The sequence below is a fragment of the Ovis aries genome, chromosome 9, assembly GCF_016772045.2.
Source record: "Ovis aries strain OAR_USU_Benz2616 breed Rambouillet chromosome 9, ARS-UI_Ramb_v3.0, whole genome shotgun sequence".
In the NCBI taxonomy this organism is placed as follows: Eukaryota; Metazoa; Chordata; class Mammalia; order Artiodactyla; family Bovidae; genus Ovis; species Ovis aries.
Genome location: NC_056062.1, coordinates 88,262,654 through 88,278,111, shown reverse-complemented (window position 1 = coordinate 88,278,111; position 15,458 = coordinate 88,262,654). Strand labels below are relative to the sequence as shown.

General features: G+C 38.1%; 1 protein-coding gene across 1 annotated transcript in view; it reads left to right on the top strand.

Annotated features, from left to right (window-relative positions):
• CNBD1 (cyclic nucleotide binding domain containing 1) overlaps nucleotides 1-15,458 on the top strand; it is a 494,615-nt gene that overhangs the window by 447,541 nt on the left and 31,616 nt on the right. The window contains exon 14 of the mRNA XM_027973294.2: nucleotides 11,120-11,187. Coding sequence (XP_027829095.2) covers nucleotides 11,120-11,187 — 68 coding nt within the window. The remainder of the gene's footprint in view (nucleotides 1-11,119; nucleotides 11,188-15,458) is intronic.

Below are 15,458 nucleotides of genomic sequence, written 5' to 3'. Positions count from 1 at the left end.
TCATAATATACTAAGAGACATTATATTTTCTTATTTGTGTTTTTTGGTAGTTTAAATTTATTTACCTGTTTTTTGAAATAATTCAAGTTTTAATTCACCTGAAGGTTTATTTTTAACAACTAGTGTCATTTTAAGTATTTACTTTGGTAGATTTTACTCTCTTATTTAATTATAACCCTTGAATTTGAACTGGTGAGCCTAAACAGCAACCCACTCCAGTGTTCTTGCCTGGAGAATCCCGGGGCCGGGGGAGCCTGATGGGCTGCCATCTATGGGGTCGCACAGAGTCGGACATGACTGAAGCGACTTAGCAGCAGCAGCAAACAGCTTAGCTACCCTTGAACAAATGTTCATGTTATTATTTTGTTTGTCAAATTGTCTTATTTCTCCTTTTATTTTGCTATTCTATTTTAGTATGCCTACAACATACACACCTGGAAATACTATGTACTGGATGGTTGTGGGTAGAAGGTTAGCAAAGGAGGAGTTCATAAATATATACTAATAATATTATACTTCAAGGTGCTAATACAAGAACTGTTAATTAAACATCACTGGATACATTGTTATGTACTTTTCTTTATACCTTTAGATTTTTTTTTCAAAATGTATTGCTATTTTTTATAACCACCATAAGAAAGCATTTTCTTATTAAAAAAGTAATTTCTATAATGAGAAAATACGTGCAAGTACTTTTTGATTTGATCTCAGTTTGCAAGCTGCAGAGAATATATTGCTTGAATTGGATAATCCATTTTTGATGATGAAATTGAGCTTCACAAGCAACATTGCCCCAAATGAGTTATAGGTGTGTCAAGAAACTGTTATTTTCTCAGCCCTCTGGGGCCCAGGTGCCTGATGATATGTGTCTGTTTCCTCTAGCAGCAAGCCACTTGTTGGATTGTCAGGCAAAGTGGAGAGGGGTCTTCTGAGTCCCCAGTAAGCCCTGAAGATGTCAAGCAATGTGAGCAACAGCTGGCATTTATTACCATACCACAAAGAGGGGCGCCGCCCAGGAGGTGCCCTCTCATGTAGACGCTGCCCGTGCTCTCTTTGGAGATGTAGCGTTAGTTTTTGCTTTGGTGGTGGTTATCTCCAGGAGCACTAATGGGACTCCAAGATCATGCCAAATACTGGCCCTCAAGTTCACTTTCTAATTTGGTAAGTCCAGGTGGTGGCCCAAGAAGTAGGTAGTTTTAGCAAGTAGGTAGTTTTAACAGCCAGCACTGCTGGTCTGAGGGGCACACTCTAAGAACCACTGCCTCAAAGGGTCTTTTAGGGCCTCTGGCTATCCTGAAGATTTCCCTAAAATGTCCTGCTTCAGGCTGTTAAAATTCTATAAAGTGGGAAAATATCAGGTGTCACTATCAGAGAAGCAGTCTCAGAACACAGGCAGGCATCTCTGCAGCCCCTAGAGCGCCCTGTATCACTTGCTCCTCCCTGTGCTGAGCAACAGATTGCTGATGACTAGTTGTTCCAATCATTGAAACTTTTCCTAGAGTTTAACTACAGCTGATGATTTCTTATATTTCTCCCTATTTCATTTCAATGCAGTCATTAATTGACATTCTATATTCCTGTCTAAATATCAAGAAATGAGAACTCACTTTTGTTTTTTTTTTCATGAAGGACTAGGTTATTCAAATAAACCTTCTGCTTAAGAGCTATAAGAAGCTACATAAAATATGTTTTAAAAATGGGTATTTGAGTATAAAATATTTTAAAAATTTTGTATTGTCTAGGATGTGGTTAAAAGCATTAGAATAATGTCAAGAATAATATGTGTTTTCATCTCTAGGGTACACTTTTACAAAATAGTAGGATATGTATAAATATGAAATTGATAATAATAATCAGTAGAAAATGAAATAACACAAAAAATTTAAAATAAGACAAGTGGATAAAATTTTAAAACATGACCTGAGGGGGATAAATAAAAAATAAATAGCAAAATAAAAGCAAAATCCAAGTATATAATGCTTGTAAGAGGAAAGAATAACCTAGAAATATTGAAAGAAAAAAAAAAGGCTACAAAATACTTATCATGTAAAGAATAACAAAAAAGTGTATGCAGAAAACAAAGAAAATATAAGTTTCAAAAGGAAATTTTATTAGAGTTAAGTTAAAAAATGTATAACTGTTATCAGAAAGCTAAAACAATTAAAATTTGTGTATTGGGAATAATATAGATTCACATTAAATTTAATATTTTGACATAAATCTTCAAAGGAAATACATAAATTTATAATATTGAGATATGATATACTTCTGAAATATATAATAAAATAAGAAGATAAAAATCAGCAAAAATGATATAGTAAGGACCTACATAAATTCTTACAATTATGCAGTGGAAGTGACAAAGAGATTTAAGGGATTAGATCTGCTGTAGTGCCTAAAGAATAACGGATGGAGGTATATAACATTGTATAGGAGGTGGTGATCAAAATCATCCCCAAGAAAAAGAAAGGCAAAATGGTTGTCTGAGGAGGCCTTACAAATAGCTGAGAAAAGAAGAGAAGAGAACGCAAAGGAGAAAAAGATATATATTCAGACGTCTGAATGCGGAGTTCCAAAGAATTGCCAAGAGAGATAAGAAAGCTTTCCTAAGTGACCAATGTGAAGAAATAAAGGAAAACAATAGAATTGGAAAGACTAGAGATCTCTTCAAGAAAATTAGAGACACCAAGGGAACATTTCATGCAAAGGTGGGCACAATAAAGGACAGAAATGGTATGAATCTAACAGAAGCAGAAGATATTAAGATGAGGTGGCAGAATACAGAGTATGATACAAAAAATATCTTAATGACCCAGATAACCAGAATGGTATGATCACTCACCTAGAGCCAGACATCCTGGAGTGTGAAGTCAAGTAGGTCTTAGGAAATATTACTATGAGCAAAGTTAGCGGAGGTGATGGAATTCCAGTTGAGCTATTTCAAATTCTAAGAGATAATGCTGTGAAAATCCTGCACTCAATATGCTAGCAAATTTGGAAAACTCAGCAGTAGTCACAGGACTGGAAAAGGTCAGTTTTCATTTCAATACCAAAGAATGTTCAAATTGCACACAATTGCATCCATCTCACACACTAACAAAGTAATGCTTAAAATTCTCCAATTTAGGCTTCAACAATATGTGAGCCAAGAACTTCCAGGTGTTCAAGCTGGATTTAGAAAAGGCAGAAGAACCAGGGATCAAATTGCTAACATCCATTGGGTCATAGAAAAGCAAGAGAATTACAGAAAAGCATCTACTTCTGCTTCATTGACTACACTAAAGCCTTTGTGTGAATCACAACAAACTGGAAAATTCTTGAAGAGATAGGAATGCCAGATCACCTTACCTGCATCCTCAGAAATCTGTATGCAGGTCAGGAAGCAACAGTTAGAACCTGACGTGGAACAATGGACGGGTTCAAAATTGAGAAAATAGTATGTCAAGGCTGTGTATTGTCATCCTGCTTATTTAACTTGTAACAGTACATATGAGAAATGCTGGGCTGGATGAAGCACAAGCTAGAATCAGGATTGCCAGGAGAAATATCAATAACCTCAGATATGCAGATGACACCACCTTTATGGCAGAAAATGAAGATGAACTAAAGAGCCTCTTGATGAAAGTGAAAGAGGAAAATGAAAAAGTTAGCTCAAAACTCAACATTCAAAGAACTAGGATAATGGCATCTGATCCTATCACTTCATGGCAAATAGATGGGGAAACAATGGAAACAGTGACAGACTTTATTGTCTTGGGTTCCAAAATCACTGCAGAGGGTGACTACAGCCATGAAATTAAAATGTACTTGCTTCTTAGAAGAAAAGCTATGATCAACATAGACAGCATATTAAAAAGTAGAGACATTGCTTTGCCGACAAAAGTCTGTGTAGTCAAAGCTATGGTTTTTCCAGCAGTCATGTATAGATGTGAGAGTTGGACTATAAAGAAAGCTGAGCACTGATGAATTGATGCTTTTGAACTGTGGTGTTGGAGAAGACTCTTGAGAGTCCCTTGGACTGCAAGGAGATCCACCCAGTCCATCCTAAAGGAAATCAGTCCTGAATATTCATTGGAAGGACTGATGTTGAAGCTGAAACTCCAATACTTTGGCCACCTAATGCAAAGAGCTGACTCATGAGAAAAGACCCTGATGCTGGGAAAGATTGAAGGTAGAAAGAGAAGGGGATGACAGAGGATGAGTTGGCTGGATGGCATCACCAACTCAATGGACATGAGTTTGAGTAAGCTCTGGGAGTTGGTGATGGACAGGGAGGCCTGGCGTGCTGCACTCTATGGGGTCTCAAAGAGTCAAACATGACTGAGTGACTGAACTTGATGTCTGAAAGACCTATGAAAATTATCCTCCTTAAAAGTAATGGGAACAATATTGGCAAATTTATGAAGATAAAACTTTTTTCAGTTTGCTGAAAATTGACCAAATGCTTATAGCAATCTGGAGAACATTTATTTAAGTATTAATACAGCTGAATCTCAATAAGACCAGTGAGCATTGTGGCCTTTTCCTTATAACCACGCCCCCTTTTCAACTCTACAATAGCCTTAAAAACCAACAGCCTACCATCATGGTGAAACTGTAATCTCCAGAAAGGCAGAGCAGATTGTTACCCCTTCAAAACTCCCTCCCCAGAGACCTGTCATTCTTTGTCCTGTCCAGTGGTTCTCTGAAAGATTGTCTTTATGTGACATACTCAGCTCAGCAGTGAAACTGAAAGTTGCTCAACCCTGTTGATTCTTTGTGACCCCATGGACCATAGAGTTCATGAAATTCTCCAGGCCAGAATACTAGAGAAGGTTGCCATTCCCTTCTCCAGGGGATCTTTCCAACCCAGGGATCAAACCCAGGTCTCCTGCATTACAGGCAGATTCTTTACCAGCTGAGCCACCAGGGAAGGCCAAGAATCGAGTGGGTAGCCTATCTCTTCTCCAAGGGATCCTCCCCACCCAGGAATTGAACGGGTCTCCCATATTGTGGGCAGATTCTTTGCCAGCTGAGCTACCAGAGAAGCCCAGAAAACCTATTTTCCCAGGTGTTTTTTGAAAACAGTAAGAGTTATTTAAACTATTGTTTAACCTAGCAGCTGCTGAGGGCAGTGGATAACATTTGGAGAAAACAGTAGGCTAAATCACAACTTCCATTCATTTTACGAAGCAAAAACATGAGGTATTATACCTTTTATGAGACATGATGCCAAAAGCAGACAAAGATATCACAAGATAAGACAATTATAGGCCAAAACCTTTAGGAATATAGATGCAAACTTCCTTAACAACATACTGTCAAATTGAATCCTGCCCATATAAAAAGAATTGTACACTATGATGAAGTAGAACTGCCCCTGGCAATGCTTGTTTATTCAGCATACAAATATCACTCAGTGCAACAACTAACAATGTAATGTTTGATTAATACACCATAGTGACATGAATAAACAACAAATATTACATTATTTATTTGACAAAAAGAATGCTTAATAAAGTAGAGGTTGAAAGGAATTTTTATATCCTGAAAAAGATCATACATTGGATAATTAGGTAGGAAAAAAAAAGAAGTTATCTGTTTGGAATGGAGGAATTAACATCGTCCTTAGGAATTAAAAAAAAAAAAACACACAACACAACTATCAGCCAATAAATCAGGTCAGCAGGATACAAGATTAATATACTAAAATTAACTACTTCTGTGCCCAAGCAATAAACAATCCATGGGGTCACAAAGAGCTGGACACAACTGAGTGACCGAACTGAAAATACCTGAAACAACCTGAAAATAAAATTAAGAAAATAAGTCCATGTATAACAGTATCAAAAAGAATAAAACTCTTAGGGATATACTTAAGGAAAAGAGATGTTTGACTTGTGCACTGAAAACTACAAAGCAAATTAAAAGATGGCATGTGTTCATTTATTGGCAGACCTGATGCTGTTAAGATGGCAATACTCACCGAATTGATACAGGTTTGATATCAGTTCAGTTCAATTCAGTTCAGTTCAGTTGCTCAGTCATGTCCGACTCTTTGCGACCCCATGAATTACAGCACGCCAGGCCTCCCTGTCCATCACCATCTCCCGGAGTTCATCCAAACCCACATCCATTGAGTCCATGATGCCATCCAGCCTTCACATCCTCTGTCGTCCCCTTCTCTTCCTGCCCCCAATCCCTCCCAGCATCAGAGTCTTTTCCAATGAGTCAACTCTTCACATGAGGTGGCCAAAGTACTGGAGTTTCAGCTTTAGCATCAGTCCTTCCAAAGAAAACCCAGGGCTGATCTCCTTCAGAATGGAGTGGTTGGATCTCCTTGCAGTCCAAGGTTCTCTCAAGAGTCTTCTCCAACACCACAGTTCAAAAGCATCAATTCTTCAGTGCTCAGCCTTCTTCACAGTCCAACTCTCACATCCATACATGACCACTGGAAAAACCATAGCCTTGTCTAGACAGACCTTTGTTGGCAAAGTAATGTCTCTGCTTATGAATATGCTGTCTAGGTTGGTCATAACTTTTCTTCCAAGGAGTAAGCGTCTTTTAATTTCCTGGCTGCAATCACCATCTGCAGTGATTTTGGAGCCCAAAAAAATAAAGTCTGACACTGTTTCCACTGTTTCCCCATCTATTTCCCATGAAGTGATGGGACCGGATGCCATGATCTTCGTTTTCTGAATGTTGAGCTTTAAGCCAACTTTTTCACTCTCCATAATCCCTATCAAATATCAATTTTTTTTTCTTGCAGAAATTAACAAACTGATTCTAAAATTAGTATGGAAATTATGAAGAACCTAGAATAGTCTAAAGCATCTTGAAAAAGAACAGCTAAGTAGGCTAACTCACACTTTTGGATTTCAAAACTTACTACAAAAGCTACAAACAGTCATGATTGCATAGTACTACATACATTAAATATTAGACTAATGGAATATAATTAAACATCCAGAATAAACCCGCATAGATTGCACAGTGGCAAAGAATCTGCCTGCCAAGCAGGAGACATGAGTTCGATCCCTTGGTCAGGGAGATCCCCTGGAGTAGTAAAGAGCAATCCATTCTGGTGTTCTTGCTAAGATAATTCCATGGACAGAGGAGCCTGGCAGGCTACAGTTAATGGGATTCACAGAGTCAAATATGACTGAGCACACACGCTAGGCTAGGCTATTTATGATTAATTGGTTTTCAACAATAGTGCTAAGACAATGTCAATGAATGGTGCTGGGAAAATGTACATCTACAGGCAAAAGAATAAATTTTGACCCCCTACCACCAACCATATGCAAAAACTAAGTTAAAAATGCATCAAATACTGAAATATACCAGCTGAATTTATAGAATTCTTAAGAGAGCTGAATCTTCATGACCTTGCATTAGGGAATGGTTCCTACATATAATATTTAAAGAACAAGAACAAGTTAACTTAATGGCATTTTTTTAAAAGATGAAATTTTGTGTGCACTATATATTAATAATTCAGAAACTAAAAAGACCATGCATGCATAAAATGGAAAATATTTGCCTGGCAAACTGTATATCTGATTACAGTCTAGTGATATATATATATATATATATATATATATATATATATACAGTAAGATATGCAGAACTATTGAAATTCTACCAAAATAATCATAAGCATTTAAAAAGTGAGCAAATTATTTTGAACTCATGATTCCAAATTAGGAAAAATGTTAATTAGAAAAATGTGATGTCACTTCCATTCACTAGAATGACAACATAAAAATCACAGACAATAATAACTGTTAATGAGAATGTGAAAAAATTAGAACCCTCATACATAGTTTGTGGGAATGTAAAATGGTGCATTAGAAAACAATTAGCAGTTTTCCAAAAGTGAATCACTGAGCTTTCATGTGGCCCAGTAATATCACTTGTAGGTATATACTCAGAGGAGTTGAAAACATATGTCCGCACAAAAACTTTTACATGAGTGTTCGTAGCACCAAAGTAGAAACAGCCTAACTGTATTTATGAATGACTAAAGAAGCATGGTACATCAATACAATGGACTTTGTTGCTGTTAAGTAGTTAAGTCGTGTCTGAATTTCTGCAGCCCCATGAACTGCAGAACACCAAGCTTCCTTGTCCTTCACCATCTTCCTGAGTTTGCTCAAATTCCTGTCCATTGAATCAATGGTGACGTCCAACCATTTCATCCCCTTTTCTTTCTGCCTTAATCTTTCCCAGCATCAGGGTCTTTTCCAGTGAGTTGGCTCTTGGCATCTGGTGGCCAAAGTATTGGAGATTCAGCTTCAACATTAATCTTTCCAATGAATATTCAGGGTTGATTTTCCTTAGAAATGACTGGTTTGATCTCCTTGCAGTCCAGGGGCCTCTCAGAGTCTTTCCCAGCCCCACAGTTTAAAAGCATCAATTCTTTATGGTCAAACTCTCATATCCATACATGACTACTGGAAAAGCCATAGCTTTGACTCTACAGAACCTTTGTCATCAAAGTGGTGTCTCTGCTTTCTAATAAACTGTCTAGATTATTAGTTGTCTAGATTTAATAAGCTGTCTAGCTATCAAGAGCAAGTGTCTTTTAATTTCATGGCTGCAGTCACCATCCATAATGATTTTGCAACCCAAGAAAATAAAGCTTGTCACTGTTTCCACTTTTTCACCATCTACTTGCCATGAAGTGATGGGACTGGATGCCATGATCTTAGTTTTCTGAATGTTGAGTTTTAAGCCAGCTTTTTCACTCTACTCTTTCACCCCCATTAAGAAGCTCTTTAGTTTCTCTTCACTTTCTGTCATTAGAGTGATATAATCTGCATGTCTGAGACTTCTGATGTTTCTGCCAGCAATCTTGATTCCAGCTTGTGATTCATCCAGCCTGGCACTTTGCATGATATAATCTGTATATTAATTAAACAAGCAGGGTGATAATACACAGCATGTCATATTCCTTTCTCAATATTGAACCAGTCAGTACTTCCATGACTGATTCTAACTGTTACTTCTTGAGTAGCATACAAATTTCTCAGGAGATGGTAAGGTGGTCTGGTACTCCCCTCTCATTAAGGATTTCCCATAGTTTTCTGTGATCCACACAATCAAAGGCTTTAGCATAGTCAATGAAGCAGATGTTTTTCTGGAACTCCCTTGCTTTCTCCATGATCCAACAAATGTTGGCAATTTAATCTCTGGTTCCTCTGCTTTTCTGAAATCCACCTGGTACATCTGGAAGCTCTCAGTTCACATACTGCTGAAGACTAGCTCAAAGTATTTTGAGCATAACCATACTAGCATATGAAATGAGCCTAATTGTATAGTAGCTTGAACATTGTTTGGAATTTCCCTTCTTTGACATTGGAGTGAAAGCTGATCTTTATCCAGTCCTGTCATCACAGCTTAGTTTTCCAAATTTGCTGACATATTGAGTGCAGCACTTTAACAATTTCATCTTTAAGTGGCTCAGCTGGAATTGTGTCTCCTCCACTGGCTTTGTTCATAGTAAATCTTCCTAAGGCCCCCTCATCCTTACTCTCCAGGATGTCCAGCTGTAAGTGAGTGACCGCAACATCCTGGTTATCTGGCTAATTAATTAATGCTTTTCTTGTATGGTTCTGTGTATTCTTGCCACCTCTTCTTAATCTGCTCTGCTTCTGTTAGGTCCTTACATTTCTGTTATCATGCCTATCCTTGCATGAAACATTCTCTTGATATCTCCAGTTTTCTTGAAGAGATCTCTAGTCTTTCCCATTCTATTGTTTTCCTCTATTTCTTTTCATTGTTCATTCAAGAATCTCTACTTATCTCTCCTTGCTATTCTCTGGAACTCTGCATTCAGTTGGGATTACCTTTCCGTTTCTCCTTTGCCTTTCATTTCTCTTCTTTCTTTAGCTATTTGTAAGGCCTCCCATGACAACCACTTTGCCTTCCTGCATTTCTTTTTCTTTGGGGTGACTTTGATCACTGTCTGTTGTACAAGGTTATGAATCTCCATCCATAGTTGTTTGGGCACTCTGTCTACCTGATCTAATCACTTGAATCTATTCATCACCTCTACTCTGTTATCATAAGGAATTTGATTTAGGTCACTCCTGAATGGCCTAGTGGTTTTCCCTACCTTCTTCAGTTTAAATCCAGATTTTGCAATAAGGAGCTCATGATCTGAGCCACAATCAGTTCCCAGTCTTGTTTTTGCTGACTGTATAGAGCCTCTCCATCTTTGGCTGCATAGAACATAATCAATCTCATTTTGGTATTGATCATATAGTGATGTCCATGTGTAGAGTTGACTATTGGGTTGTTGAAAAAGGGAATTTGCTATGACCAGTGTATTCTCTTGACAAAACTCTATTAGCCTTTGCCCTGTTTCATTTTGTATTCTAAGGCCAAACTTGCCTGTTATTCTGGGTATCTCTTGATTTCCTAGTTTTACATTCCAATCCCTTATGATGAAAAGGACATCTTTTCCTGTGTGTTTTAATTCTAGGTCATGAAGGTCTTCATAGAACTCGTCACCTTCAACTTCTTTGGCATTGGTGGTTGGAAAACTTGAAATACTGTGATGTTGAATGATTTGCCTTGAGCTTGTGTACAAGTGCTGCCTTTTAGACAGTTTGCTTTGACTGTGAGGGCTACTCCATTTCTTCGAAGGGATTCTTGCGCACAGTAGTAGATGTAATTATGTATACTTCCCTTTTATTTTCAAATATGCCCCAGTTTGGTTGATAAATTAGTTTGTATCACAAGACTTAAGAGCATAGTATCTTATATTAATAAGCATATGTGGTATTTTTAGCATCTGTCATGGAAAATAATTCTGGCAAGGAATAAGGTAATAGCTTTGGTGTAGGCAATCAATAATATCTGCCACTAATTAAGTACTACATAATTTTGAATTTTGAAATTAGACATTGTATAAATTAAATAATTCATGCTAAAATTCTCTGTGATTATCTGGTTGTCTGTGAATGTGAATTTAAGAAGAATCCTCAGTGAGCCAATTTTATTATCAGGGAAAAATCCAATTTTGTCTTTTTACTTCAAAATATTGATAAAGATAATTTTAGCTGCTTCTCCATTTTTGCTTTTCTATTTCTCTTCATGATATTCTAATATATTTTGTTTGGTTTTCCTCCAGCATTAGACCCAGTGACCAAGCAACTTATGCTTCAGACGGCTAAGCCAACTTTTGGTCATCTGTCAGATGTAAGTAAAATATTCTAATAACACAAATCTCTTTTCATGATAGTTAAATGTAAGCATTTATTATGAATAAATATGCTTGGTTTTCTTGCTAATAAAAATGAGTTCATATTATCCACCCCAGAAAATAATGGAATAGTATATTTGCAAAAGTTCTTACAATGATCCCTCTACCTCCTTATATGTTTCAGTGTTACAGTAATACCTATATAATGTGCAGACTTATAACACACTACAAAGACATTTACGGCTTATCACAACAAAGTTTACCATGTGATTATTCTTACATAAAAAAGCTTCCTTATTTTTGTTCTAGGAGCTTTATAGTTTCAGATCTTATGTTTAATTCTTTAATCCATTTTGAATTGATTTTTGTATATAGTGTTTAAGATAAAAATCCAATTTCATTCTTTTTCATGCCTGCAGTATAGGCACATAGATGAACTTTCTTGCTAAATGATATAAACCAGTCACAGAAAGCTAAATACTGCACAATTCCAGTCACATAAAGTAACAAATTAGACTCAAGGGAGCAAAAATTAGAATTGTGGTTTCCATGGATTGGGGGAGTTGCTGACTCCCCTTTCCAGAGTATCTTCCTGACCCAGGGATTGAACCCAAGTCTCCTGGGTCTCTTGCATTGAAGGCAGATTCTTTACCATCTGCTGCTGCTGCTGCTAAGTCGCTTCAGTCGTGTCCGACTCTGTGCGACCCCATGGACGGCAGCCCACCAGGCTCCCGCGTCCCTGGGATTCTCCAGGCAAGAACACTGGAGTGGGTTGCCATTTCCTTCTCCAATGCATGAAAGTGAAAAGTGAAAGTGAAGTCACTCAGTCATGTCCGACTCTTAGCGACCCCATGGACTGCAGCCCACCATGCTCCTCCATCCATGGGATTTTCCAGGCAATCTGAGTACCAGGAAAGTCCCTAATTAATTGATATAAAATCTCAGAATTGCAAAATGAATTTTCTAGAGGTCACCTGTACAACATTCTGCCTATAAACAATACTACAGTATTATATACTTAAAAATCTGTTAAGTATATAACACTTTTTCAGTTTGAGTGTATTCTTTTTATGTAAATAAGATATAATTGCAATAAATGCAGCTTATGCCAATCTCTATAAAACTTACATTTATAATGTATTATAGAATGCATTTATGTGCAAGCTCAGTCGTATCTCACTTTTTCAGACTCCCATGGATGGTAGCATTCCAGGTTCCTCTGTCCATGGGGTTTTCCAGGCAAGAATACTGGGGCAGGTTATTTCCTCCTCCAAGGGATCTTCCTGACCCAGGGATGGAACCCACGTTTCCTGCAGCTCCTGCATTGGTAGGCCGATTCTTTAGCAGTGAAACACCTAGGAAGCCCTTGTAGAATGCATAGAGAATCATTATAAATTATACCATTTAGAATATTTTTTCTCTTTTTAAAATTTATTTTAATTGGAGGATAATTTCTTTACAATATTTTGTTGGTTATACAAGAAAAGAAAAAGCTTGAACAAGTTTATGATATAATGAGAATATGGGGAAAAGAATGTTAAGTCAATAACATTCTGGAGAGGACTGAAGAAGGCTAGAATCCTGATGGCATTGTTCTACATAAAAGGAAGGGAGAAACCAAGGCCACGTGTCTGTAGTGGATATTTGTGAAAGTGGAAGATATGATGTTTGATATGAGAAAATAGTAGAAAAGTCAAGGAAGCAGACTGGCAATTTAACCAAATAAGATGATTGAGGCCCAGAAATCACTGAAGGGAGTTTTTAAAGACTAACCTGTTTATGGCTCCCCAGACAGCACTGGTAAAGAATCTACCTGAGAAAGCAGGAGATGCAAGAGACAAGGGTCGCTCCCTGGGTTGTGTAGATACCTGCCAGGGTCCAGCCCCGGTGGATCCAGGGTAATTCGAAGGGGAGACGGAATCGGCGTCCTAGGAAAAAACTATTTAATTACAGATATAAAGAGAGATTAGAAAAGAATAGTGTAGTAAGAAAATCAGTGGAGAAAAGAGGCTGAATAACTTGGTTTACGTGGGATACCAATAAAGTTTTGAGACAAGAAGTTTGCACCACCTACGTAGGCCACAGGGGTCTTTCCATTCTCCCGAAGGAGAGGAGGCACTGAGGCCTCCTGGTCCGAGCTTAGAAGCCCAGGCAAAATTAGCAGGTTTGGTGAGTACCCACGTTCCAGATGGGAATTCAGCCAGAAGGGAAAAGAAAGAACGACATGGGGGAATCAGTCTTTCCAGAAACTGATCCTTTTTCTTTATTTTCAGGTTTGCTTATATACTTTTTGTTATACATACGGATGAATACAGAGTCACGAGGGGTCAGCAGACCTGACCCTTGTCAAAATCAGGTGCTTCATATAAAATTATACAAAGGTCTTAGGGGTTTTACATCATCTTCTGGCTATGAGGCCTGCTGAATTTTATGGCCCTTTCTGATAACGGTCAGTCATCCAGAAGACTTATTTTTTCCAGGGGTGATTTTTTCTTAAACTAGGCATCACCCTCTGAAGGTACCAGATAAAGTTGCATTCCTATAGGGTGAGGGTGCAGGGGGTTATAACCAAGAAAAGGAATTTACTTAGCCTAAGGTTTAACATGATTAATCTTAAATGTTAATACTTATTTTTCCTATATGTTAGTTATATACATTATAAGGGCAGGGAATATGGAGATTTAGCAGCAAATATTGGCTCAACAAATGAAAAACTCTTCACCAGTATAATTTCTAATCAACCCACTATACTATACTAATAATTTTCTAACTTCTCAAAAGAGTCTGTATATAGAAAGTTTTAAAGCATCTCGTGCCTCTCACGGTTGGGAGGCTGTAAATAATCACATGTGGCTGGACGAACCTGCTCAGGCAGGATAGAGAACCTTCAGAGGAGTTTGTGAGTTGAAACACTCTTGTCACACACAGGAATTTTTATTAACTTGGAGCTGTAAGTTAACTCCTTCTCCGAAAAAGGTGGTGGGGGTCAGCCCCCTGTAAAGTCACAGGTGTAGGTGAGAGCATAAAACAGTAGAGTAGGCAGACTCTGGTTTTGGGGGTAGATGCTTGGGAATAGGGGGTCTCCTGAGGCTGGATCCCACCTTTGCGTAATGTCGAGCCTCCTTCCTCACAACCTTTGCCACGGGCGGAGTTCCTCACGCTGGCTCCCGGCAGATACCCTTGAGTAGGAAATGATCACCTGCTCCAGGATGCTTGCTTAGAAAATTCCATGAACAGAGGAGCCCGGGTGGGCTACAGTCCATGGGGTTGCAGAGAGTCAGACACGACTGAGCACAGCACTCACGCACAAACATGTTTACAGCACGGAGCTCAAAGCCAGCCATCCCTTCCATCTCCCCACAAAACTCATAGCAAATCCCTTTAACTCACTCATGATTTTGCTGTTTCCTTGTGGTTGAACTGGAACACACGTTGAGTACTCCTTTAGTACTAAAGAGTGGTGAGAACAGAAGCTCTTCAGAGAGAGCAACTTGTGGGTTTTACTTTGAATACTCATCTGGGATTTCTGAATTAAGATGCTCCTCTCATCTATGTTTTAGATTAAATCATTGTGATAAAACTGACACGGTGTTTCTTCACTATGGTTGCTAAATGATACACGCCGTGATGGTAGCTGGCATGTGACTGAGTGGAAGAGAGACCTTACGAGATGAACATTGTGCAGTTTAATATGGAAAGATTCAAAGTGAAAGAAAGTGAAAGTGTTAGTCGCTCAGTCTTATCCGACTCTTTGTGACCCCATGGACTGTAGCCTCAGATTCCTTTGTACGTGAAATTCTCCAGGCAAAATTACTGGAGTGAGTTGCCATTCACTTCTCCAGGGAAGCTTCCCAACCCAGGGATCGAACCCTGGTCTCCACATTGCAGGCAGATAAAGTGTTAAATACATGAACCATTCCATATATGTGAATGAGAGAATTAAGAAATGTCATTCTGAAGTTTTAAGCTAGCAATGGATATATAACTGAGCTACAACAGTTAAACAAATCTTAAGATATTAAAACATTTCCAGGATTATTATAAAATGTCCATGACAGATGTCACCTGTAGAGGTGAAATTCCCTAGAGAAAGTACACTATTGGGTGATTTGGTCATCCATCAAGTATTAGAATGATTTAGTGAGGCTGAAAGCTGCCAGAAAATAGAGAAATGTATTGGGAGTGTAATGCCAGTGACATGAGAAAAATATTTTGATTTGTAGCTAGAATATGCCACTGAAATGCTCAGAAGGAGCAGGTTTAAAGT